This window comes from Lagopus leucura, unplaced genomic scaffold, assembly GCF_019238085.1.
Source record: "Lagopus leucura isolate 7727_CA_CO unplaced genomic scaffold, USGS_WTPT01 Super-Scaffold_100159, whole genome shotgun sequence".
NCBI classification, from domain to species: domain Eukaryota; kingdom Metazoa; phylum Chordata; class Aves; order Galliformes; family Phasianidae; genus Lagopus; species Lagopus leucura.
This window is the reverse complement of record NW_024962335.1, coordinates 9,626,139-9,652,201: the sequence shown is the minus strand read 5'-3', so window position 1 is coordinate 9,652,201 and position 26,063 is coordinate 9,626,139. Positions and strand designations below refer to the sequence as shown.

The 26,063-nt window shown below is 43.0% G+C and overlaps 1 protein-coding gene across 1 annotated transcript; it reads left to right on the top strand.

Annotated features, from left to right (window-relative positions):
• The first annotated feature begins 1,378 nt into the window (after positions 1–1,378).
• SLC5A8 (solute carrier family 5 member 8) lies at positions 1,379–25,808 on the top strand. The gene is made up of 16 exons (XM_042889933.1): positions 1,379–1,384; positions 1,579–2,295; positions 4,588–4,653; positions 7,061–7,112; positions 8,747–8,814; positions 10,142–10,296; positions 11,672–11,812; positions 15,872–16,001; positions 17,089–17,177; positions 17,813–17,925; positions 19,222–19,289; positions 19,570–19,656; positions 20,524–20,723; positions 21,558–21,661; positions 23,056–23,141; positions 24,548–25,808. Exons 1-16 carry the CDS (start codon positions 1,379–1,381, stop codon positions 24,671–24,673), a joined length of 2,208 nt encoding a protein of 735 aa, XP_042745867.1. The 3' UTR covers positions 24,674–25,808.
• Positions 25,809–26,063: the final 255 nt, after the last annotated feature.

Below are 26,063 nucleotides of genomic sequence, written 5' to 3'. Positions count from 1 at the left end.
AGCAATATAACCCTTGAAAGAGTGCAAGCAGGTAACACCACGCTCTGGGCCACACAAGCTGTGGGTGTAGGCACAGGGCTGCTTATGTCCTTCTTGCAGGAAAGTGGCTCAGGTGTTTTTGACACTCAGTACTTCTGCTGGACAGCACCAGATTACTGCACTATATGGTAAGGTGCTGGTTTTCACTGATGTTTTGCTGGCAAGGTTTTTTTTTTCTTCCCTGTGGTCAAAAGCTCATAGCAAATTAGGGAAAGCACCTCATTATGGCAACCATCTCAGGTAATCAATAGCTCCATAGCCTAGTTGGTAGGTGTACAGAGCAAGCTTCTTGTTCTCTCCTAGCAGTACATCTGGAAGCTGTTACTCATTGTACAAGTAATTAAAGAGTAATTGGGCCAGAAGCACCAAAGCCCTAACCTGCTGGGTGAGATTAGGACATGCCATGCACCACAGCGACCACTTCTGTATGTTTAGGGACACTCAAGGACACCCGCACTCTCAGACAGGCACCTGGAGGCTAAGTCAACTCACACGTGATTTCACAGTACTTCCACCCACATCCCTGCTTCCAGGGGACTCAGGACCAGCTCCAAATGGCCTGCCAAGTCTGAACACCCAAAGAGAACAGCACTCGGTGAGCAGGGTTTGTCTGCAGAATAGAAGCCTGCTGAAAACTCTCTCAGCTTGGTCAGATCCAGGCAATTTGCACCAATGACCTCTTCCAGTAAATTCAGTGGTGGGTAAGAGCAAGCCTAAGCAGGAAAGAGTCCTATCTGCCATGAAATAGTACTGCATTTTGTGTCATAGAATCATAGAACAGCCTTGGTTGAAAAGGACCACAAAGATCATCTAGTTTCAACTCCCCTGCTCTGTGCAGGGTTGCCAACCACCAGACCAGGCTGCCCAGAGCCACGTCCAGCCTGGCCTTGAATGCCTCCAGGAATGGGGCATCCACAGCCTCCTTGGGCAACCTGTTCCAGTGTGTCACCATCCTCTGTGTAAAAAACTTCTTCTTAATACTGTCTTGTGCCAGAAGAGGAATTGACCAATGCACAGGTCAAGCCTGAAAGCCTCTGTGGAAAGCCCTGAGCACCACTGCATGCAACCATGCTGCTGTCAGAGCCACCTTGGTCAGCTTTGGCACCCTTACACCTTAACCCTTTACATCAAAGTGGCAAGGTGTAACGTTTGTTGTTTTAGCCCGGGACGTGTTGCTAGCTATGGAAACATCTCCAGCAGAGAACATCCATGGGCTTGAAATCCCATTGATATTTTTGATGTGTTACTCCATGGGTCAGCAAATGAAGCCCCCTCTCTGATATTCCTGTGCACTTTGATTCCTGAAAATGTGATTTGTGAGAAAACTTCCTTGATCAGAATGCAGGTAACGGGGCTTCCTTATCATACTCTGTAACTGCAGCACTCAGCAAGTGTTCCTTTGGTAAGTGTACTGGGAAATCCACTTCAGCACCTTATCTTGCAGATTGCACAACCCACGGAAATATAGGTAAAAAAGCACATGTATAAAAAAAAGCATTTCCATCGTCTTCACTTGAGGGAATGCTAACGGCACAGTAGAAAACACCACCAACGGGGGCTGCGGGGGGAGCTGCTTTCCACCAAGCGGAGGGGTTCCCGGGGTCGAAGCAGGGAAGCGGGCACCCTCCCGCTGGGAGCGCTCCCCCACGCCGCCCGACTCCGTGCCGCGGCAGCAGCCCGCCGTCACCCTGCGCGCTGCCCGGGTCGCCGCCCCTTCGCGCTCGGCGGGGCCGCGGGGAGGAGCGGGCGCCGGGGCTCTATAAGGCCGTCCCGTCGGCCCGGCACCGCGCTCACAACCGCGCACGAGGGCGAGAGTTGCGCCTCGTACCGCCCCGCGCTGCAGCCTTGGTTGGCGGGGTCCCGTCGCCTTCCTCCTGCAGCTGCACATCTGACTTTGGGTCAGGCTGCAATTGCTCCGTTGGCATGAGGGGCTTCAGCGTTTGGGACTATGTGGTCTTCGCTGCCATGCTGCTGGTGTCAGCTGCCATCGGCATCTACTATGCCTTTGCAGGAGGGGGACAGAAGACCTCCAAGGACTTTCTCATAGGGGGCAGAAGCATGCATGCCTTCCCAGTGGCTCTCTCACTCACCGCCAGCTTCATGTCAGCTGTCACTGTGCTGGGCACCCCCGCTGAGATCTACCGCTATGGTTCCATCTTCTGCCTCTTCGCCATCACCTACACCCTGGTAGCGCTGTGCACTGCTGAGATCTTCCTGCCTGTCTTCTACAGGCTGGGCATCACCAGCTCCTACGAGGTAAGGTTGAGCAGAAGGAGCCTTTCCAGAGCCTTCAGGGAGCCGGGCAGCTTCTCTTGGCTGCTTTCTATTTGTCTTTCCTCACTCTGTTTCCCCAAGTCCCCTGCAGTGCTGCCCTGCAGCTTGTGTTCCCACACTGCTGAGGACAGGCGGGCTGTTGACCTGCTCTGTCCCCAGCTCTGCCCACACTGCAGAGTGGAGGCACTCACCCCTGCTGCTGGGACTTGTGCACCATGCCAGATGTCTCCTCACTTCAGGTGCTCGATTGAGCAAGTGGTTTAATCCTTGTGCAGCTTTGATGATGTTGTGTGATTAACAAAGTGTAATTAACCAAGGCCATCCAGCATCTAAAGTGCAACTGCATGTAACATAGAAGGAGAACTCTCAAATCATTGTCATTCCAGACTGGTTTCTAAGCTCAGGCACGCCACAAAAGTGCCTTTCTGACAGAGTATATGTTTGTGCTGTTCCTAGAGGTTTTGCAAAGACAGCCTCTCCAGCAATGAGTGTCTTTTCCATTGCTTGTACAGGGAGGTCAGCAGGTACTCTGTATCTGCACAGGTTTTCTTGCTTTCAGCAACATACTATAGGGAACTTTCTTTAGCAAGGGGTTGGATGAGATTATCACCAGACATCTCTTCTAACCCCCACCTACAGTTCTGTGATTCTATGAAAATATGGCTCATTTTCAGCCCTGCATGTGTGTTAAAGCTAAACGTAGGAGTGCAAAGAAATCTGGGGTTGTGGGATGCATCAAGTCTCACTGGTTTGGAGTGATGAACCTGGTCAAGGCCTTCTTCTTTCCCAGAAGGTCCTTGCAACGTGTTGGTCTTGCTTGGAAGATAGTTCCTAGCTGCAGATTTGGAGGCAAGTTGCTCTTGTTTTAGGATATTGGAAAAGGGGCATCAGTGTAGGTGAAAGTCCTCGGATAGCTACTTTGGTCTTTTGCATTTTATTACACTGAGCAGGAGCAGCACTGGACATTGAAAACAGCAAGGTTTCAGTTGGTGGAGTTAAATAAGAATTCCCTAACAGAAACAATGCATTTTAAACTACTAATCTTTGGACTATCAGTTATGGTGATATTTAAAATATGTCTGCTCTTGTTAAAGGCTGTTGATTAAGACCAGAAACTCTCTGATAATATCAGGGTTTAGTCAGGGTAACACACCTATAAAAGATATACCTTCTATTTGTGGCCAGAGTTCAGAGATCAGACTTCTTGTGCCTGTCCAGGGGTTCAGCACGGCTGCCTGGAGTGAACGTGCTCACTGACCGTATTTTCAGTGCTGGCTACACAAGTGAGCACTGTGGGATTTCTCAGTGTTTACCTGTGTCATATGGGCGGATTGACAGGTGAAGGGGATCCCTTTTGTGCAACCATGTGCCTCAGAGGACAGGCAGTGAGAAAAAAATCTGCCCTACAGGAGATTTACAGAGGTTGCACCCTAGGCAGAGAGGTGAGGTTCCTCTTTTGAGAAAGGCTGCATTTCTACTTGCTGGTAGAAGATGGGGAGTTTCCAAACTAAGGCTCAGGCATTGCTGAAATGTTTTTCTCTCTGATTTCATGACATAAACAAGTTCTGTTGTACTAGGGAACATCCCTGTGAACAACACTGAGTTCATAATAGGTGCAGAGCTTTGCCAAGTGTGTAGCTCCCTGCCCCATGAGTGCCCAGAGGCAGCAGTGTAGCACCAGCTTAGAGAATCAGAATCATTTTAGTTGGAAGGGCCTCTTAAAGGTCATCTAGTCCAACTCCCCTGCAATGAACAGGGACACTACAGCTAGATCAGGGTGCTCAGATTCTCCCCAGCCTGACCTTGAGTCTCTCCAGGAATGGGGCATCCACTACTTCTCTGGGTGACCTCTGCCACCCTCTGACTGTAAACACAGCTTCCTTATATCCATTCTAAATCTCCCCTCCTTCAGTTTGAAACCATTTCCCCTTGTCCTGTCACAGCAGGCCCTGCTAAAGAGTCTGTCCTCTTCTTTCATCTAACTCCTCTTTGGATATTGAAAGGCAGCTATCAGGTCTCCCCATCTTCTTTTTACTGATTCATTCCTGTACTGGTTAGCCAATGTCAGCTTCACCTGCTCTTGTGTCATTACACAGTGGTGAGGTCTGTGAAGAAATATCAAATAAAGTTGAAAGAGATTTCCATCAGGTTTTGACTATTAACAAAACACTAAAAAAACACTGTGCCCTTTCTCTATTGCTCATCTCTTCACTTTAGTCCTTTCAATAAAACCAAGTTTTGATGTAAACTTTTGTTTTTTCTTCTCTTCTGCAGTATTTAGAGCTTCGATTTAATAAATACCTGCGTCTCTGTGGAACATTCCTCTTCATTATACAAACGGCAAGTAAACTTCAAAGTGGTTCCTGGGTCCGCATAGCCACCAGGGCTGCTCAGCTGGACACAGCTGCCTGTTTGCCATGAGCAGCTGATGGAGTGAGCACAGGGAAGGGCCCCTGAGAGCAAGAAAAAGAAATCTGCACCAAAGCAATCAGATGGAGAGCAAATGCTGGGCCACCCTCCCTTTAGCACATCCCCAGCATTGCTGAGCGTCTGGGGTGGTTGTTTGGCATCAGTGCCATGCCATGGCACCCTTCATGGCACAGGGAAACAGTGCACAGAGCAGTCACTGGCCTGCCCTCAGAGAAGCCCACAGAAAGTTCAAAATGTAAATATGCCCCAGTTGTCTGCAGCGGCAGATCTCATGCCATGGGCTACTGATTTTGTGAGTCTGGCTAATTCCCAAAGATTTGTGGAAGGTGACAGGGAAAACAAGCTGTCAGAAGCCTGTCACTGGCAGTACAAGGGTTTGTATCACTGCTGGGAGATTGCAAACAAAAGCTACAGATCACTCACTGCCTTAGGGAAAGTCAAACTAAAGCAGTCCCTGCATTACTGTGGATATCCAGCCCATTTGGTGAGTCAGGGTGGGACTGCAGCTTTCCAAGGTACAGTGATTGTGTGCCAGATGCTGTGAAACACCAGCAGTAAAAGTGTTCTGTTCGCAGTTATGAAATGGATGTTTTGGGGAGTTTAAAGCAAGAATGAATATAGAATTTGAAGGCTTTCTAAGTTATGCTTCTGTGTATGCTTGCTTCTTGTCCTTTTTGGTACTGTTAAGATCCACTGGAAGTTATAGAACAACCACAGCTTTTCCACTGCAGTGCTAATTCCTTAAGTGAACAGTGCTGCTAAGCTGGATGTTTTGGATACACATAGGAAAAGCAGAGTGCTAGCATGCATGAATCATTGGCAAACATGAAGGCATCACAGTTGCGTAAGTTGGAACAAACCAAATGTAATCTTGCACAGATCAGAAAAATAATTTTATATAATGTAAGCATACGTACAGGAAATTAACTGACAACCTATGGGTGACTTTCTGTGGTTCAAAGCTTCTGGCACTTGTTCGCTGCATACAAGAAAGTTGCTGTCTCTCATTGACTTCTTGAGTGAAGAGGATCCTACAGCCCATGCAGATGGCAGATGGTCACTGGATGGACAGGTGCCAAATGTTTTGGGCTTGATGATTGTTGGCAGTTGTTGGCCATGAAGTCATGCGGCTGGTGCTGAGGAGAGATTAGAATCATAGAATCATAGAATCACTAAGGTTGGAAAAGACCTAAAAGATCATCCAGTCCAACCGTTCACCTATTACCAATAGCTCCCACTAAACCATGCCCCTCAACACAACATCCAGTCTTTCCTTGAACACCCCCAGGGTCGGTGACTCCACCACCTCCCTGGGCAGTCCATTCCAGTGCCTGACCACCCTTTCCAAAAAGTAATACTTCCTAAATTTGCTAAGGACAGGCAAGGGCTGGCAGCTTTCAGGGTGTACAAGCTATGTGTGAGAACCTAGAGAAGGTTCAGAGTGCAGAAAGAAACAAGCACACACACATGAACAGGTAAGAACAACTATTTCCCTGCTGGTCCCACCATCAGATATGGAAAGCTGATGTAAGTCAGCTCAGGACCTATCTGAGATTTAGATCCCTTGAATCAAGTCCTGATCTTCACAGAAGTTCATCTATGCAATGCAGGCTTTGCCCTGATGCATGCTACAGGTGAGCTTGCCCGAATAGTACCAGCAGTAATAGCAGTGGTAAAAAGGTATTTAAAAATATACTTGAATCAAATATAGAGAATATCAGTGTATGAATCCCACTGTGCTGTTAGAAGTGGATACAGCAGCTCATTGATTTGTCTGATTATTTCTGTATTGGATGAAAATACATATCTGCTGATGATCATGCATGGCTTCATCTTATAGAACTGTAAACCCTTATAATCCTATCCATAATGCCTAACTAATGCTGTGTTTCTTGTTTTGGTGTGCATTACAGATGCATACTGAGAGGTATATTGATCCCAAGACTGAGAAAGTAAATTGTAATAGATTCCTTGGCAAACCATGTGTAAACCTTACCAATTTCCTTTTGCTCTTGTGTCTTTCATTTGACTGCACTTATAAAGCAATAAAACAAGTTAATTATAAGAGAGAGGAGAAACAAAAGAAGGATGGGGTGTTTAAGAATAATTGTGTTGTTTTAAGCAGACTAGGCTGTGAGACTGTAGTACTGGTTAGTCTCATACATTTGTCTTCCAGCAATTTGAATTATTTCTTAACAGTCATGCATTTAGGAAATTTGGACTGAAGAAGTGCTTGAAGAGAAAACATCTCAGAAAACATCACTTGTTCCAGGAATTTTGGCTTATTTTGTTCTTATATCTTTTTCTCCCCGTCTAGACATTATACACTGGCATTGTTGTTTACGCTCCAGCTTTAGCACTAAATCAAGGTAAGATGACCATCCTGAACTGTTCTTCTGTATTTTTTTATGCACATACTACTGGTGTGCTTTTCTTTCTGTAATGCACACCAATGTATATATTTCAAATATTGATTGTGAGGTCTTGCAGGACTTCAGCTGGTCCTGATGAGAACTCTGATAGACCTCCCAGATCTAATCCTGCTCCCTTATCTCTGGCTGTAAGGAATTACAGAAAGGGCTAAACAAAGAAAATCTGCTCTCACTTATTCTAGCTCTCTCAGAATATCCTCACGTCAAGGCTAATTTCAGAAAAGTTAAGGAAAAATAAGTCAAGCTTGAAAGCAGTGGGCAGGATAAACACACACTGAGTCCATCTGGTTAAGTGCACTTCTTGAAGCACTCTGTAACTTGCTCTAACAAGCTACAGCCTGGTTGGAAGGGGTGCCCTCCATGAACTGTGCTGCAGAACTTCCCATTTGCCTGGGCTTCTGTTGGGGAGCCCTATGGTGCCACGCTGGGCAGCGTGTCAACCTGCCAAGCTTGGGCACTGGCATTTTTAGAAGCTGTCTGGTGTAGGTATGCTGTCACATTTCCCTAAAAGAACACAGAATAAGAGGCTTTTAGACCAACGTATATCTTCCAAACCATTGCTTAAAGCAGCTTGTGTCTGTGAAGCATGCCCATGGCTGCTTTCCTGTGTAAATCCCTGGCATAGGGCTCCAGAGCCTACCTAAATGCTTCTGAGGAAGGACTCTGATTTTAGAACCTTTCTGAGCTGAGCCCTGCAAGAATATTGGTTTTGTTGGTTGTCATTAAAGACCAAAAGCATCTTAGGTTCCCAAATCTATGTAATTAGAATCATAGAATCATAGAATCACTAAGGTTGGAAAAGACCTAAAAGATCACCCAGTCCAACCGTTCACCTATTCCCAATAGCTCCTACTAAACCATGTCCCTCAACACAACATCCAGCCTTTCCTTGAACACCCCCAGGGTCGGTGATTCCACCACCTCCCTGGGCAGTCCATTCCAGTGCCTGACCACCCTTTCTGAAAAGTAATACTTCCTCATGTCCAGCCTGAATCTCCTCTGCCGTAGCTTGAAACCATTCCCCCTGGTCCTATCACTAATGACACGAGAGAAGAGGCCGACCCCCAGCTCACTACAACCTCCCTTCAGGAAGTTATAGAGAGCAATAAGGTCTCCCCTGAGCCTCCTCTTCTCCAGGCTGAACATTCCCAGCTCCTTCAGCCTCTCCTCATATGGCCTGTGTTCCAGACCCCTCACCAGCTTTGTTGCCCTTCTTTGAACACGTTCCAGGGCCTCAATATCTTTCTTGCAGTGAGGGGCCCAAAACTGGACACAGTACTCGAGGTGCGGCCTCACGAGTGCTGAATATAGGGGAACAATTATTTAGAAGTTTCCAATTGTTTAGCAGTTGCCAATATCTGTAACAACTATGCATTTCTAGAGCTGGTCAAGGTGAATTCAGTAGCTCAGATACACACATCTTTTCTTTGTAGTTTTTTATTACTTTCTACTTCTGCATTTTACTTATTTTCATTTTTCCCCAGCAGCCAGACAGAGGTGAAAAAAACAGTCCTACAGAATTATGTCCCCCATGCCTTGCTTATACTTGCTGCCCTTTCCCTCTTTTTCAGTCACGGGCTTCGACTTGTGGGGTGCCGTGGTGGCAACTGGCGTGATCTGCACTTTCTACTGCACGTTGGTATGTAGGCCATTCAGCTGAGGGAAATCTCGGTTCCTTTTGCCATTCACATCAAGTGTGGAATTTATTGAAAAGCCAGCTAATAAATGGGTTGCACGGTTTCACAGCACAGCTGCAGCCCAGAGCTGTATTCATCCAGGGACTTTGGATATAAGGAAAAAGTCTTTTACAGTGAGGGTGATGAGGCAATGGAACAGGTAGCCCAGAGAGGTGGTGGCCTTGTCCTTGGAGACACTGAAGGCCAGGCTGGTGGGGTGCTGAGTACCCTGATCTATCTGTGGATGTCCCTGTTCATTACAGGGGTGTTGGATTAGATGACCTTAAAAGGTCCCTACCAACTCTATGGGTTTTGTGATTCAATGACTTAGACACAAAGGCAGCCACAGTGTGACTTCTGTTCCTAAAAGAACAGCAAAAAGATAGATCTTCCTTCCTGAAAATTCTCCTATGTAATTTCTGCTAGCCTGGCAGACTAATTTGTCAAGCACCTGTTCATCACAACTATAATAGTCCAGTCTCTTAGTGGGGGACACTGAAAATAGCAAGTGTCACATGCAAAGATTGTTCTTCAGGTCAGTGCTAATTGACCAAGTGTTTGGATATGTGTAAATGGAATCAGCATGACATAAAATTATTTGTATATTTTTGATTAAATAATGTTTATTTTAATTTGCACAAATTGCATGCCTTCTGGAGTTAGTGACTGTAGGTAGTGACCTTCTGAAGCTGTAAACATGTAAGATGAGCATGGTCTGCTGTTTAGTTTTTGATACGGGTAACTAGTGATAGGACAAGAGGTAATGGCTTTAAGTTGTACCAGCGGAGGTTCTGGTTGGATATTAGGAAAAATTTCTCTTCATAAAGAGTGATGAGGCACTAGAACAGGCTGTCCAGGGAGGCTATGGAGTCACCATCCCTGGAGTTATTCAGTCTGGATGTGGCACTGAGGACATGGTTAGTGGGCATGGTGGAGATGAGATGATGATTGTAACCATGATCTTAGTGGTCTTTTCCAGCCATTGTGATTCTGCAATTCTATGATTCTATGAAACTTCTGAATCAGGGGGATGTGATGAATGATGAATGATATTGGATATGTCTGTGGTCACAGTACATCGTAGTGCTCCTCACAGAAGGTCCTGAACATGTTGCAAGATACAATTCCTAAACATCCCAATGCAGAATTGTTTCTATCCAGGAATAAGATAGAATTAGTCAGTTAGAATTATGAATAATCCATGCAGTAAGGTTTCTCCTAGCTGGATGTGAACATTTGCCAGGAGCACAGCTGCTCCGCTGTACCTGATACATGCTGTTCCTCACACAGGGCGGTCTGAAAGCAGTGGTGTGGACAGATGTTTTCCAGATTGGAATCATGGTCGCTGGATTGGCATCTGTGATTATACGAGCTGTGGTAGTCCAGGAGGGAATTGGACGCATTATAAATGATTCCTACTATGGAGGAAGATTAAACTTCTGGGAGTGAGTTTTCAGTTGAAGATGATGTGCCTTTTTCCTGATAAGTGTGAAATTAAATTGCTTCTGAAGGTGGGGAGTTGGGGATCGAAATTTTACAGATATTTAAACAAGCTTACCTGTTTTGGAGGATCTTTTGGAGGATTAACTCTGTGCAACATTCTGCCAAGAGAAAAATCTTTCACATTCTCAAATTCATGTTTTACGGATGCATTTTGGATTCCAGAAAGTGAAAGGTGAAGAGTAGAAGACAACCACATTTATAATTACAGTTTGCAAAGGAACGATTTGGTATTTCAGCTACTGAACCAAAGTAGCTGAAAAAATTACAGCTGTTACCTAATCTGAAAAGGGGGAATGTTTTTCTTTCCCTAAAATGAAAATTAGAAATAATCTTAATGGCATTTTACCCTTTGTTACTGTAACTAATTGTAGACCAAGATTATAGTTTTGCAAGGTTAGGAATATTCATTCCTGAGAATGCTAAATCAAAAGATTCCTTAAGTTTAAAAAAAAAAAATAAAAAGAAGTTATTGTTTTTTTGATGAATAGGTGATTCTGCTGACAAACATCAGCTGCTGCTATAAATAATAGAAGTTTAGTGTGACAGGTATTACCTGTTGTCCTTTTGTCTGTTGATTCACAATATTTATCAGGTAATTCTATGAAATTCGTACCAAATTCTTCAGTAAATAATAATTCATTGGAAGAAACATACTTTCTTCTCATGAGCAGTGATTTTTTTAATCTGTTTGGTTTATATGCAGAAGTTACAGCATTTCTTCTTCTCTCATCATAGAATTCAGATTGAAAAAGAAAAGGAATAAAGGCATATAATAGCTGAATTAATATAATGTTTTCGGCAAGATAAGTGTAATCTATTGCTCTATTTAACATATCATTTAAAAATATATTCCATTTAAAATCTGCTCTTCACTTAGAGCTAAATCAGCAACATTTTTTATAGAGGCTCTGTCTACAAGGGCTGGGTATGCAAACACACCTTTGTATTGGTGTTAGATTTAGGTCTCTCCAGATAAGCAGGCATATTAGACTTTCTACTGGAACTTCATTTCATCACAACAGCAACAGGCATCACAGTGCTTTACTTATGACTGTAATTTATAGGCAAATAAGTTAGTTCGAATTCACCTTTGAGCAGATCAGTGTTTCAGTCAGTGATTTCAGTGATTTCTAATCTGCTTTCTGTGATTTCATGTAAAGTTGGAATATCTGAATATTCAAAATCCGGATAAATTAATTGAATTTATATGAGAATAAGTAAGAGGAAATTCTTCTCCTAGCCATTAAGGTCATCTGATAATGAAAAGAGTTTCATATTCTGAGTGTTTTCTTTGTTTGTTTTTCCCTCTCATTGTAGCTTTAATCCCAACCCATTGCAAAGGCATACCTTCTGGACGATTATTATAGGTGGGACCTTCACATGGACTAGCCTTTATGGTGTCAGCCAGTCCCAAGTACAGAGATACAGTGCATGCAAAAGCAGGTTCCATGCAAAAATGTAAGTCTGCCTTCAGTAACTCTTGATGTCTGAATTTAGCAGTGACTGTTCTTTATAATGCAGATTAATTTTTTGTTGTTGTTGTTGTCTGTATAAAACCTATTTGTAAAAGGTAACAACTTCTGCTGTCTGCTTTGTGGACCAGATAGGAGACAAATTGGCATAGTAAATGCTGACATTTTAATTACGATAGATGACTGTGACATTCAACTTTCTGATGGACCATTTCACTCTGCCAGTATTCTTGCATACAAATAACTACATTAAGTTTATATGCAACCTAAAGACCAAGCAATATAGCACTGAATTGTGCTTTAGCTTTATCAATTGCTACTTTTCTAAACCTAAACCAGAGCGGGGGTACTTTACCTAAGTAAAGACTAAAAATATTTTCAGTACCTGTGAGTATAAACCTGAGAAAAGACAAAAATGTTTTTTATTCAGTGATAGAATTGCTGAAGAATCATGTATTTTGGTTTCATGATCATCAAGACTTTTCCTATAGGAATTCATTATGGAGACTGGCAGTGAGTTCTGTTTTCCTTGAGTTTAAATATTTCTGATCAGCCTTTACTCTAGAACAGAGTATATTTACTAACTCTGTTATCTTATTGTTATCTTTAGTGTCATTCCTATAGTTCACAACTCAATATTTAAGAACTATTACCAAGCAAATAAAGTCTATTTATAGGAAAGATATATAAATGCATATCATTACCTATAGTCACTAAATTCCATAACACAGTGATATGCAGTAGAGGAGGAGTTTACGAGGATTTACACTTCATAAAGTCAGCAAAACGCTCACAAAAATCGTGTTAAAGTTTGGACCTGAAGTATTTTAGTTTTGGCAATAATGGAAATGCACTTTTCAGCCATTTACTCTGTGAACAGGAATGAGCTGATGCCCCTCATCAGCCACATCTCAGCATACAGTGCCACATTCCAAAACACTGTCTGGCTTTCCTGCAGTCTCCGGTGTGTAGCTCCCAAATTCTTGGTGCTGCAAAGTCAAGAGGTGCATCCCACACCTGCAGTGCCAGCTGGCATGATTGCCAGTGGGAGAACAGCTGCATACATTGTGCCTGAGTTCCTTCTCAAGCACCAGCTCCACTTAGGGCTATTCCATTGCCCCATCTGTACCCTCTGTGATGGGAGACAACTTCCATGGTGTCCCAGAAGCATGATGTGATCAAGAAAAATGTAGTACCATGGCAGCTGCTGGGTAGATTTTCTGGGCTCTTGCAAGTGTCTTCGACTTGGATTAGAGGTATCTGGTTCTGGAGGGTTTTGGATGGAATTCAAGAGTTATGAATAAAAATTCAGGTGTATTTGGTAGGACCTGATGACCTTGAAAGTCTTTTTCAACCTAAATGATTCTATGATTCTCTAGCTCATGCCATACTAATGACAGCAGAGCCTCAATTGATGGATCTCTCTCCTGCTGGGATGGGCAGTTGAATTCCATGACACCTTGTTTGTGCCTCCTGGTATTTCCCGTTCATGGAGAAAGCTTTTTGTGCAATGGCTACAGTTTGTTACAATTGTAAACAGTATAATTCTTTGATGACTATCTAGTTCACTCACATATGTAATTAAACACATTTGGCAAGTCATATTGGCAGCTACATCTCTTGCCACCATTTAACTAGTATAGAGAAGTGTCAGGTGTCATTGGGTCACAATAATAAGGCTTTTCTCCTCCATGGCATTTTATATAAGGCTTTGTTTAATAATAAAACAGAACTGAGAAAATAATTCCCTACACAGTTCCCAACTTGTGGGTCATAGGAAGGCCTTAAAGAATGGCACAAGAGTAGGAATTTTCTCAGGCTATTGGAAGGGACTTCACCCCACTCAAGAAACACACTAGTAAGTATGAACATGTGCTGTCATCCTTAAGCAGTAACTAGGCAAATCAAACATAGTGCTTGAAGATGAGCAATGCTAGGCCCTCGAGAAGGAGATCTGCACCTTCAGAAGAATATGGGCTCCTAGCACATTCTCCTCTACTTTCCTTTCAAGATCATTGGCTGGCATGTTTCCTAGAGTCAGACTATAACAACCAACTAAAAACAAGCCTTGCATAGTCACAGTGCCTACTTCACCCAAACTCCACCTTATGTTACGCATCCCGAATTAATGGGAACATGTCCTCCAATAGTGCTGCGATTATTACATCCCAGTGCTTAAGTCACAGGGTATACCATGAGCTAGGGGTGTAAATAAGATAGAAAAAGCAGTTTCCTTCTCTTCACTGTCAAAAACTGACACAGTTTAAAACTAGGAATTACTGAATGCAAACAATTTCTTTTGCCTTTGTGCCTTTCTCTCAACTTTCTAATCTCAGCTACAGGCTTTAGGCTAATACTGCTATTGCAACTATTGAAAAGATTTGGACTGATTTAAGTCATTGGTTATTTTTTATGCTACGTCAGCTTCTGAGCGCCTTATTTCAGGGTAGATTATGTCAATGTAGGAACAACTTCAGCTAAATTTATGCAAAACGCTTAAGTAGTGTGTAAGCATCTATAAGAGAGAGATTACTTCATTTTCACTAGCTTAGCCTAGAAATAAATTTAAAATGCTGCTAGTGCTGTATTTACACCAATGCCAATTTCAAATATGAAACGTAAATGTAGAGTTTTTTGTCCTGTGTTATCCAACCAGCCTTTATTTACCTAAGTCTTTTTTACACTGTTACATAGTTTACACTGTGCTTGCCAATCATTTTTCTGTGATATAAAATGGCAATCTCATCTAGTCAACCTATAAAAAAAACTATATAAAAACACACATTTCAATGCCTAACAAGACTATAAAGATAAGTTTACTTCATTCATCCTGATAATCCTCTGGAACAATCCAAAGGCTGATGCTCTTTGCCTTCTTGGGTCTTGAAGGCACTAAAAGGCCATCTGAAACAGTGCAGGCATAGAAATGTTTGCATAGACACCAGAGATCCTCCAGGGATCCACACAGAAGAAGTCTTAGTTGGCAAAGGTGCAATGTGTGTGATCTGTCAGCAGTTAAATCCCCCTATGTACACGGTACACAGCCAGGAAACAACTGCTGGAAAGGAATGCTGTTTTTCAAGGCCACGCTCCCTCTGGGTGTGTTCACTTGAAACAACCACCATAGTGAGCCATGGTGTGAAGAACTTTGTGATTCAGGAGTCATCAAGAGCTGAGATCAGATAGTTAGAAAGAAAAAGCCCTCCCTGGGGCAGGAAACGTGGGGAGAAGGATTTCTTTTTCGTGATGGGTAGAGGCTGCCTGTCGTGTGTGACAAAGGCAGCATTAATATGTGATGACCACCATTTTCTTCTCTGCATCAGCTGTCCCCTCAGAACGTGGGGACAAGACAGGGTTCCTTGACTGCTCCAGGATCCAGGCTGCTAAAGGGGAAGCTTTGGGGTTGGTGGTGACCCCCTGATCCATGGAAATGGCAGCTGGAAGTGGCTCCAAAGCAAGTCACAGTGGGAGGGAGTGCCCGCCTCATTGCTGCCTTCCACAGAAACCTTGCCAGGATGGTGAATTTATTGATTTATGAGCATGATTCCAGCGTTGTGTAAGTGTGGTAGTGCAGCTCCAGAGGCAAAGGAGTGCTGCTGCTGATGAAAGGTACACCACACTTTGATCTGTGACACCTTGCCTTGCAAATCTGTCTGGGGTTTGTCTCTACCAAGGGGTGTGGTGAGGGGATAAGAATGTTTTCTTGCTAGCTCGCTGTAATGTAAATTTGTGCACATGAAATGTGCAGATTGCCGTATTTCTCCTATCATCTCTGGAGTAGGCCTTGTCAGGGGGCATGCGCTCAGAACCGTGCTACGAAGAACAAAGTGTAATTTGTGGTTTTAGAAATGTGAGCCTGGGTCAAAATTGCTCAGAGCTATACCGTGACTCCCTTTCATTTTGGCAGCCACTGAACAGGGTGTCTCCTCAGTGCTGGGATGATGCTTGTTTGGTCTGCTTGAGAGGCGCTGACTGTCCACTGCATTAATTGCAGTATGGTGGGACATCTAGCTCTAACATGTCATCTCTGTGCATGCTGGTGCAGGTCCCTCTACATCAACCTGATAGGCCTCTGGGTGATCTTGGTCTGCGCAGCGCTCTGCGGGTTGTCCCTGTACTCCTTCTACAAGGATTGTGACCCATTGACGGCAGGGCAGGTGTCAGCACTCGACCAGGTACAGCCCCACATCTCAATGGGGAGGAAGGGGCAACTTTCCCGTTGAGGATGGTGATGAAGGAGCAGGCACTAAGCATGCTCAATTGGAGACGGTGATGAAAAAGCAGCTATTGAGCATGTGCAACTATGTAGAGGGGGGTTCAAGAACTAGGGGATGGGTATAAGGACATGCTCAAGTCCACACAGAGTGAGTTTGTAACTCAGGGATTAAGCTCAGACTGTGGCAGGAGAGAAAACTTTGGAGAAAGCAGCAGATCTGCTTTCAGGACCCATCAGTGCCAGCATCCCCTTGGGTCTGACAGAGCTGCAGTTTGTTTGTGGTTCAGATAATTGTGTGCTATGGATAGATCCCCATGGACAATAGCTGGGAGTCCAGAAGAGCAGGGATAATGGAGTACTGGAGGCAGGACTGCTTGGCCTTAAACAAGAAAATAAGATGAGATATAAAAAGCCAGGGTGGATACCTGAAGGCTGTCAGGTGCCTCCTGTGAGTCAAATAATTTTGGTGGAACCTGTAAGATACTAAAAAGACCAACTTGATGAAAAAAATGGTTCACAGGCAGAAAATCTTACAGTCTGTATCTTTTCCCAGCTCTCAGACCTTGCAAAGGTCAACAAATAGCACACAACTTCCAATATGGAAATAGTTATCAGGTACCCTAAGGCTATTGGACCGAATCTGTAAAGTTTTTGTAGTGTCAACAGAGACTTGAGCATCTACTGTGGCACCCAAGCCCGACAGAGTGATGTACAGTACAAACTACCTGCTGCTCAGTGCTAGCTGCCTCTACAGTCATCTTCTGGGAAGAAAGCCTGACAGCAGCTCTGTGCTCACCTTTGCTGGGCTGTCTAAACAGACTTGCCAGTATTTCATGTGGATGTTTTAAACATCATTTTGTTTTCTATAGAAATCCAAAAAATATTGCATTGTGGAGCATTTCAAATTGGAAGAGCTTAGCAGCCTGCTACTGATAAGGTTCTAACAACAACAACAAAAAAAGCTGGGAAAAAAAAAAAAAAAAAAGAAAGAAAATGAAAAATGATGGCAATATAATAAGTTTTGACACTCTTCCTTTTTTTTTTAGTTGCTACCCTACCTTGTGCTGGATATTTTCAGTGATTTTCCAGGAGTGCCAGGGCTTTTTATGGCTAGTACCTACAGTGGAACATTAAGGTAAATTAATAATTTGGAATTTAGTGTCATTTTTTTTCATTTTGTTAAACCTAAAGTTGCATTTATACTGAAATGCACTTTAACTGCATTTAATTTCCTTAATCTTTAGGATAAGTGCTAGGAACTGATGTTGCAATTACAAATCTTCAGTTTTCAGCACCTATGCTCTGATGTCTTAATACTCAAAACTGTTTAGAGTTCCCTGCTGATAATGGGAAGAAACGTCTTGTGATCTGCGGCACTAACAAACCCTGCCTCTCTGTGCTTTACAGCCTCTCTTCTAGAGGAATTTTTGAATATTATAAGCAGGTGGTTGCACAACATGGCTATAGTAGTGCTTACGGCACGGCCACATGTAATGTACACTTCATTTCATTGACTTATCCAACCCCACCTTCTCAGTAAGAATTGCCTTGTCTTCGCTAAGAGCAGTTATTAGAAATGATTTTTGTAAACTATTAACTGTATCACCGACAGCAATCAACACAATCAACAATCAATCAACACAGCAGCTGCCTTTGTTCTCTGACACTATTCTAGACAGTAACAGTTTCTCTCTGCCATTAACTCACTTGTTATCTATGATTTCAGTGTCTAAGATTAAGAAAAAAAAGTATATATCTTGTGTTCTGCAGTACAGTGTCCTCCAGCATAAATGCTTTGGCTGCTGTGACTGTTGAAGACCTCATCAGGCCATACTTCAAATCCCTTTCTGAAAAGAAGTTGTCATGGATTTCCATGGGGATGAGTATGGAAATTTCTCTTCCACTTTTGTTTATGAAGTGAGGGCTTGATTCAGATTTTAAGTCAGGGATAAGTGTGTTCAGACTGATATTTGGGGGAGCCAAGATCAGCTGTGCAAATTCTGTACGGGATGAGAGACAAGCTATTTCTAGTGAGCTTAAGAGAAAGTATTTGATCTTTAAGAAATAAAGATAGACTGCCTTTATATTCAGTGTTGCCTGTAGTTGTACAGAACCAAATGTCTTGAATTAAAATAGGTGATATTTTAATTTCTCTGTCAAAAATTAGAAGCATAAGAAATGATTTTGTAATAAACCTTGTGAACAGAGCGATATGTGAACTACAGCACTCCAGAGAGTGACCAACTTCACATCTTCCCTGACATACCTGTGGACCCCGTGGCCTGTTGAGCTCCTATATTCAATGACCATCATCGAAGAAGAGGGTCAGAACTGGGCTGAGCAGATTTTTCTCTGACGTGCACTTTCCATCTCTGCTGGTTGTACGACTTGGTACCAGCTGCAGGTGCAGCCCAAGGCAGCGTGCTTAATAGGCATGAAAAACCTCAGTCCCAGCACAGTGTAGCCCATAACACTGAGCACAGTGGACTAATGGCAGGTGACAAATATGAAATGTTTTCACCTGACAGCAGCTTCTGAAATGTTACTGCAAGCAGTGTTTATGCTGGAATTGTTGATGCTGTTATTGTCCTGAGTTGCCTGAGCTATCACATTCAGTGGTGGGATTAACCTATTGCTTGTCACTCAGAAAGTGAAACTTAATAGAAGTGAAGGTAGAGAGCACAGATGAGTCAGTGTTGTGGGTTCTGGCAGGAGACACTACATCCTGGTAGTCCAGGATGTCCTCTGTAACTCTGCCAGCTCCCATTATCTGACATCATTTACTTTCTTGCTCCAAAGGCTTTAGACTGAGATGCAAAATTACTTATTCAAAATAGTGAATACAACACAGGAGATTACCTGAGAAATGCAAACAATACACTTAGTATTGCTACTGTGTTTAATCCATACATGTGCCATCTAGGATCAGGTACTTAACTAATCATACACAGGAAGAGGATTTTGTCACTTTCACAGGGTCTCCTCTTAATGTAAACAGTAACCAGGCCCTTTGGCCTTGTTGGGCTCTCTTAGGAGAGAAAACCCAAACAAACAACAAAATCAAAGCCAAACAGATGGCAGTGGGTTTATTGTGATGTCAGGGCTTCCTGGGTGAGAAGGGACCATTTCCATCGCTGGACATTTCAGCTGGTGTGTTCACGATTTTCCTTTCCACACAGGCGTATTTTATGGCGGAGTCTGCATTGCTATGACTGCAGTGGCGTCTCTCCTGGATGCCTTGCTCCAGGTGAGTGTCAGGCTGCATTTTCATGTGTGTCAAATAGCTTAGAACAAATTGTGTAAGGAAATAATTGCTGGCAACTATTATGAGATTAGCTTTTATTCTTTGTTGGGTACTGGCCTCAAACAGACTCAACCGCTGCTCTAAGCACCCATGTCACTATATGAATTAACAACAGCTGAGAAAACACTAATTAAAATCTATTAATTTCCTTCTCATCTTCCTGCCCTGTTTGTGTATTTAACTTTTCTAACGCAGTGCTTGATAGACTCTCCTCCTTCCACAGGCAGCACTCAGCATTTTTGGCATGATCAGTGGCCCCCTTTTAGGACTGTTTTCCTTGGGAATTCTCTGCTCCTTTGCAAATGAAATTGTAAGTAGAAATATAAAGCCCTGTTGGACCAAAATCCATCAGTAATTTTGGGTACATCCACCTCCCTCCATTCCCAATAAATTTGCATTGGGCAGCAAGGATATTTCTTTGATACTTTCCATGTTGATCTTTACCCTTTTCTTTCCCATGAGGGCAGCTGGGAGAATGGCCTTTTGGGTAGGATGGATAACCCAAGAATGCCTTGAGGGCAGGCAGTCTTGAAAACACATCCGGAAGTCCAAGGTGATAAACAGATGTGTTTAAAAGGCAGACTGTATTGGGGTGCTCTACTAAAGTGGTTTAGTTATTGCAAAATCAGCACTGGGGGATGAAAAAGTTACTCCATCAAAAATGTATTGATGGCGGAGAATGGATGGAAGAAGATGGCTGGAGGAAGATTGTTATTTAGTAAGATTTGCTAATCACTATCCTCTACAGTTTAACAGTTGAAAATCTAAAATATGAGCTGAAAAAAAAAATCACTGTCAGCAAGGAAACCCATCCTGAAGTAGAAGAGACTTTAAAAAAAATAATGAAAATTAAAAAAAAATCATATTGATTCAAGGATGGTCTCAGATAAAATAGCTTTTTTTTTTGGTATAAACCAAGAAGCCCAAAGCTATTGTTTCACTGTGTATTCATAGTGGCAAAATAAAAAGAGGTAAGTTCAGGAGCCATAAGCAAACAATGAGTTCTCCAAAAGGGAAATGAAGTAAGCTCCCAGTTCTCCCCAGCTGTACATTTTATTTTTCCCGTCGTGCCTGCAGTTTATTAACTTAAGTGTTTCTTACTCATCTAATTTTTGTGGTTGTTTTCAAAATACTTTTGCTTTCCTTGCAAGCCTGAGTATCATTTTTTCTTTTGCAGGGTGCATTTGTGGGTCTTATCACTGGCTTGGTAATTTCACTTTGGGTTGGAATTGGTTCTCAGATTTATCCTCCCCTCCCAGAGAGGACTTTGCCTCTCCCCCTCTCAACTGCAGGCTGTAATATATCCATCTCAAGCAATTTGACTACATCGACAGAAAACCCATTAACAACAATCTTCAGCACACAGGCTGCAAAAAGGTATGAAAGTTCCTCATGTGCAGTCACTACAGCATGTATTTGGTTTGAAGCAACATGAACATCTGCCTAGCATTTGTTTTGCTTCAGAAGAGAGCATTGGTATAATGGAAAAAATATAAGGGGTTTTCTCCCCTCTGCAATCTCCATGTCTGTCTTTGGGCAGCTACCATTAAACATAGCAGTTATAATACAGAAGACAGCTGGAACAAGAGCTGAACACATTTCTAGGTATTCCCAACTGTTACATTTAAAAGTGCTATTCAGTCAGTGAAAGACATCCCAGTGCACACACGGATGCCCAGCATCCACTACATGTCTCATACAAGACCTTCAGCATTGCTCATGGCTGTAGAAAAGCAACAGAGAACATTCTGAAGAATACCAAAGCAAAATGTAACCCAAGATGAGAGAGCTGCCCTGTTATTTCTGGCTGTTTTTGACTGCATGTGGCTGATGTTGTATAATGTATTTTTTCTTTAAATAACTCAGCCCCTTCTAAATATGTTGTCCCTTTATCTGGGTAGCTAGAGTGCTCAGCTCTGCACTAGATTCCTAGCTGCAACAAGACTGTCCTGTTTTACCTGCTTGTTTCCATGTACTTAACCAGTCTCCTCCTCTATAAAGGCATATTTTCTGATATTTTTATGACAGATTTGCAATGCACATTTTATCATATCAAAGTAATTCAAGAATACCAGCTCACTTGGTTCAGAAAGTAGCTCTCATACTCTCATACATAAATACAGTATTTATATTCTGTATGGATACAGACAACATTTTCAGGTTCCTCGGAAGAGGACAGCAGAAGTTAACTCTTTTCCTGCTCTTTTTCAGGCCTGCCCTGGCAGATAACTGGTATTCCTTGTCCTATCTCTACTTCAGCACCCTTGGGACACTTACCACAATAGTTGTGGGAATAATTATCAGCCTCCTAACAGGTACTGGTTCCACAGCTGAGGCTGAACATAAGTCTTAGATTTTTTTTCAAACCATGATGACCAAAAAGAGAACTGTCATTTCCAAAGTAAGAGCCAGAATCCCTATCACAAAGGTTGAGGATTAGGAAAATGTCCTTCATCAGAGGGTGTTTGGGACCTGGAATGGTTTTCCTAGGGTAGTGGTCACAGCCCCAAGCTGCCAGCGTTCAAGAAGCATTTGGACAATGCTCTCAGATGTAAGATTTGAATTTTGGGTGGTCCTGCATGGAGATGGAAGTTAGACTTGATGGTTCTTACAGATCCTTTCCAACGTGGGATATTCTGTTCTGTTGCATGAAGGTTCCTATCCTAACTCTCATTTCCCCCCCTCAGCCCTTCCACATCCTGTGCTTGACCTCTAATTACAGCAAAGATCACTTCAAATCTCTAAGGAGAGCGAAGTTTCAGCAGTTTTTTAACATAAGGGGCAAAAATCCCATCTGCCTTTCCTGTTTCGTGAGATCTCAGCAGGTGCTGAGGTTGAAGGGTTGTCCCCGAACATGAAAGGAACTCAAGGCAAGGAGATGCATCCGTTCTTCTAGAGGACAAAAGCAGTTTTACTTTGAGTGAGTTCAGAGCACTCAAAGGCTTTTGTTTGCACCTGTGCAGTGCATGCATTTCACTACATTTCCCTGGCACGTGTCAAAGAGCTGCAGGTCCCATGCATGGCTTTCTTTCTCAGTTGCTCAGTACTACTTCTGAAAGGTGCAAAAGCAACAAGTGAGAGCAGGGACATCAGTTCCAGCCTGTGACCTCTCTGCTCTTCCATCTAGATGAGTGCATACTGCACTTGTCAACTGCACTGTGCATGGCAGAAACAGCACCAAAGCAGCTGCTCTCATGGCTTTCTCCAGTATACCTGGCCAGGATCTTGCTACAGCACTCATCAGACTTTGACACTGTTAGATTTCAAACCTATTATCCTCTCCTACCTCAGAGCTGAGTTCCCTTTATTTTTTATTGGAACACCAAACTTCCAACCCAGCAGGTTGATTGGTCCACTACTTTTTTTGTGTCCTGCAACTTACAAGCACAAGATACGTCTACTGTTTTCTTTTCTTAAACTTCTAGAGGATTTGCTCTAGAAGTTTTCAAACAGAAACGTGGGGAGAATCTAGAAAACTGTGAAAAAAGGCTGAGAAATTTCAGGTAGATCTCAAGGATAATTTTATATTCTGAGAGATGCAGGGGGACACATGGTTGTAAAGGAATGATTCCTAAGGAATGTAACATCTAGCCTGTGACTGCTTGGTGGCTTTTGCTGCATGACTGTCCTGGCTTGGTGCCCAGAGCTGGGCTGTGACATACCACGTACGTGTGGAAACCTGGCTGATTGAAGCACACCTATTTTGCAGGAGGACTGAAGCAGAACACAGACAGTAAATTCCTGCTGACCAAAGAAGATTTCCTCTCCAACTTCTCCTGGTGTAAATCTGAACCAGTAAGTATAGTTATGCATCCTCTGATATAAAGCAATCTCTCCTCTTGGGAGCAAAGGCAATCTATTCTCACCAGGATGCATTGCATTTGGTGCTTTAAGGCAACAGCAGAGCACAGGGCGGCTGAGGCAAAAGCAGCTGGCATAGGCAGTGAAGCTGTGTTTGGCCACAGCCTGACTTCATAACAACAGAGCAGAAGCTGAGACAAGGGACAATTGTTCTCCAAGTTTCTGACAAAAAACTCCCTCACTATTCCCTTGGAAGCTAAACAAAGACACGTGTTGGATTCAGCAAAGCTTTCTTTGTAAACGTGATTTCTAAATTCTGGGATTTTTTAAAATATTTTTTTTTTTCCGCAACATCAGCTACTATTTGAGAGAAGGCATTTCATTTCTAGACAGTGTGTCTATTTCCTATCATCCTCCCTAAGATACAAGAGAAATTATTGGGTAGTATGGAAATAATGTCTCTTAGAAAGGAGAATGTAGGAGAAATTTGTTTTTTAAAATAAACAGAGCCAACCTCTCAGTTAGGGCCATCGTTGCAATCATATTCATCATGTCTTTGAGATGGTCCAATGTGCAAAACATTTCTCCCTGATGACAGTAGCTCCTCTTAGCATGACCTCCTGTATTTTAGCTCCTGCTTACGAACAACAGAGGGTTTTTTACAGAACTGAATGCTCTTCACCTATGGATACCGACTATCCAGGTGTTGTCATTCAGTTCTTAATGCACAACATCTACTTTCACCATCTGGGAATTTAATCTCTAAAGCCTTTTGAAAAGAAAATCTCACCAAACAGATGGAAGCTAACATCCACAGCCATACTGGTTTCTGCCTAGAGTCAGAATCGAGTGTCAGCCTGGTTATACTGCTGAGTAAGAAGTAGTTGGCATCACAGCTTGTGCAGAAAGTTAATTGCTCAGAATAACTGGGGGGCAGCTGAACAACTTCCTGCACATGAAGAGCTTAACATCTCATTGCATTTAGCGAAGATGAAGCATCGATGCAATGGAGCATGTTAATTTGCTTATCCTCTCAAAGATGGGGCAAGGACTGAGGGTTGGGAGCCAACAGATCGGAGGGCTGGTGGTGACAGATCTCTAGATGTGAAAACAGCAATTAAAACTTTGCACAACCAGAAATGCTCTGAACACTGTGCAGGACAAGAACATTTTATGAGACGAGAACATTTTGCACAACTTGCACCTTACACAATAAGAAAATTTCCATGCCCCTAGAAAAATACCAGCTATTTCAGTGAGTAACGATGTTCTGTCAGCAGCAGGCATATTTTCCTGTAAGGCTTTCTGTAAGTCAGGACTGGGTCTACTTGCCTGCAGGCCAAAGAGAGGAAGACTGTTTCTTCCACTTCACAACATTGCTTTTATCTCTTTTTTTTTAGGAGGAGAAAGTGGTTGTGTTGAACTGGAAAACAATGGTAGCCGAAGGAATGGACAACCCTGCTTTCAGCCACATTGAAATGGATGAAGCAAGATATAAGAACAAAGCCAATGGCATTCATATATGACGTGGAGCCATGTCAGCCCTTGAGGACAATTTTGTTCATGTAAAGCACTGTTGACACTCCTGTGCTGGGTCAGTTAGCAGCCCTGCTAGGATCACCGGCAGGAGTCTGCTGAGCTTCATGGTGCTGTCACCCGTGCACAACTTCGATATTAATCAAGAAAGGAATCAGGTCTTTCTTGCTTTTGTTGTTTCTCTCACACTCTGGATCTTGGTGACTGGGCTTAAGGCAATGTATCTGTGTGGAATACTTGCCTGATATTCTTGGGCCTCCTGGAAAATACCTGCTTTTACTTCCAGTTTACTCTCAGAGTAAATGTTTTATTTGGTAAGAGTGCTTTCCCCCGGAAATGACTGTTCTCTGTGGGCTTTTTTTACTTTTCTTTTTTTCCTTTTTTCTTTTTTCTTTTATTCTTTTTTCTTTTTCCTTTTAAGTCATTGAAAGAGTGAAGAGATCAGTACTCTGGGATCTTACCAGATGGCAGGAAACAGTGGATCTTTTAGTGGAGGAGATGTACTTTGTGCCCTCTGATTGCTTTGTAGAACTGATCTTGAGATCATATTTATTTTGCTGGTTCTGTCATATGTTTGCTCATTCTTTGGTGAGCTCTCATGTGCCCACTGTTGGATGCTACAAAACTGTCCTTGGAGACAGGTAAAAACAAGCATCAGTAATACCCTTTCCTTTTCTCCCTACCTCACTCTTTAGCCCCATCTTGCTCCAACAGAGCTGGCCCTTGTGACAAAGTGAACAATCTGGGCTCTTCTTTCTGTGCCATGTAGCAGAACCACATGCTGGCCCATGACTGCTCTTGCACTGAGCTGGGTGTTGTCATGGTTTTATGGTTTTTTTTTTGGTTTTCAGTATTCTGCACCAAAACATCATGTAGCGCACTGGGAATTAAAGTGGTAATGCTCCAATTCTGGGTACCTGTCCCTGTACATCGTGGAAGTCATGGGATCTGGCTCTTCTTGGTGGGGCGCTCTCTTACTGCCTGGCAGTGGGTGCTGGAGGGTGCTTTCCTAGCAGTACCAAGCTTTTCCGGTTTGACTCGGTCTCAGGAACCCTCATATCTTATTTGATTTATTAGTCTCAATTTCAATTAAGTTGTATTATATTGTGTTATCTTGCATTCCGATATCATAGTAAAATAAGTTTTCCTCCATAGATTGTTGCTGCTGTTTTTTTTCTCCCTTCCTTCCTTCCCATTTTGTGGGGCCAGGGTGGGGGTGCAGGGAGGGCAGGAGCCTACCGCCCTCCCCTGTCGCGGGCATAGATTGATCTAGTTAACTCCGTGACAGGTGTAGGTATTAACAAAGGTATTAATGTAGGAAGAAAACCCTCTGCTGTACTGGAATAGAGAAAAAACTGCACTTGCAGTTGGCTGTTATCT

What these genes read in the sequence shown, in the direction of transcription:
- SLC5A8 (XM_042889933.1), top strand. An exon ending in GCATCACCAGCTCCTACGAG is followed by an intron (nt 2,296 to 4,587) that starts GTAAGGTTGAGC and finishes TCTCTTCTGCAG; the next exon opens with TATTTAGAGCTTCGATTTAA. An exon ending in GGAAGATTAAACTTCTGGGA is followed by an intron (nt 10,297 to 11,671) that starts GTGAGTTTTCAG and finishes CTCTCATTGTAG; the next exon opens with CTTTAATCCCAACCCATTGC.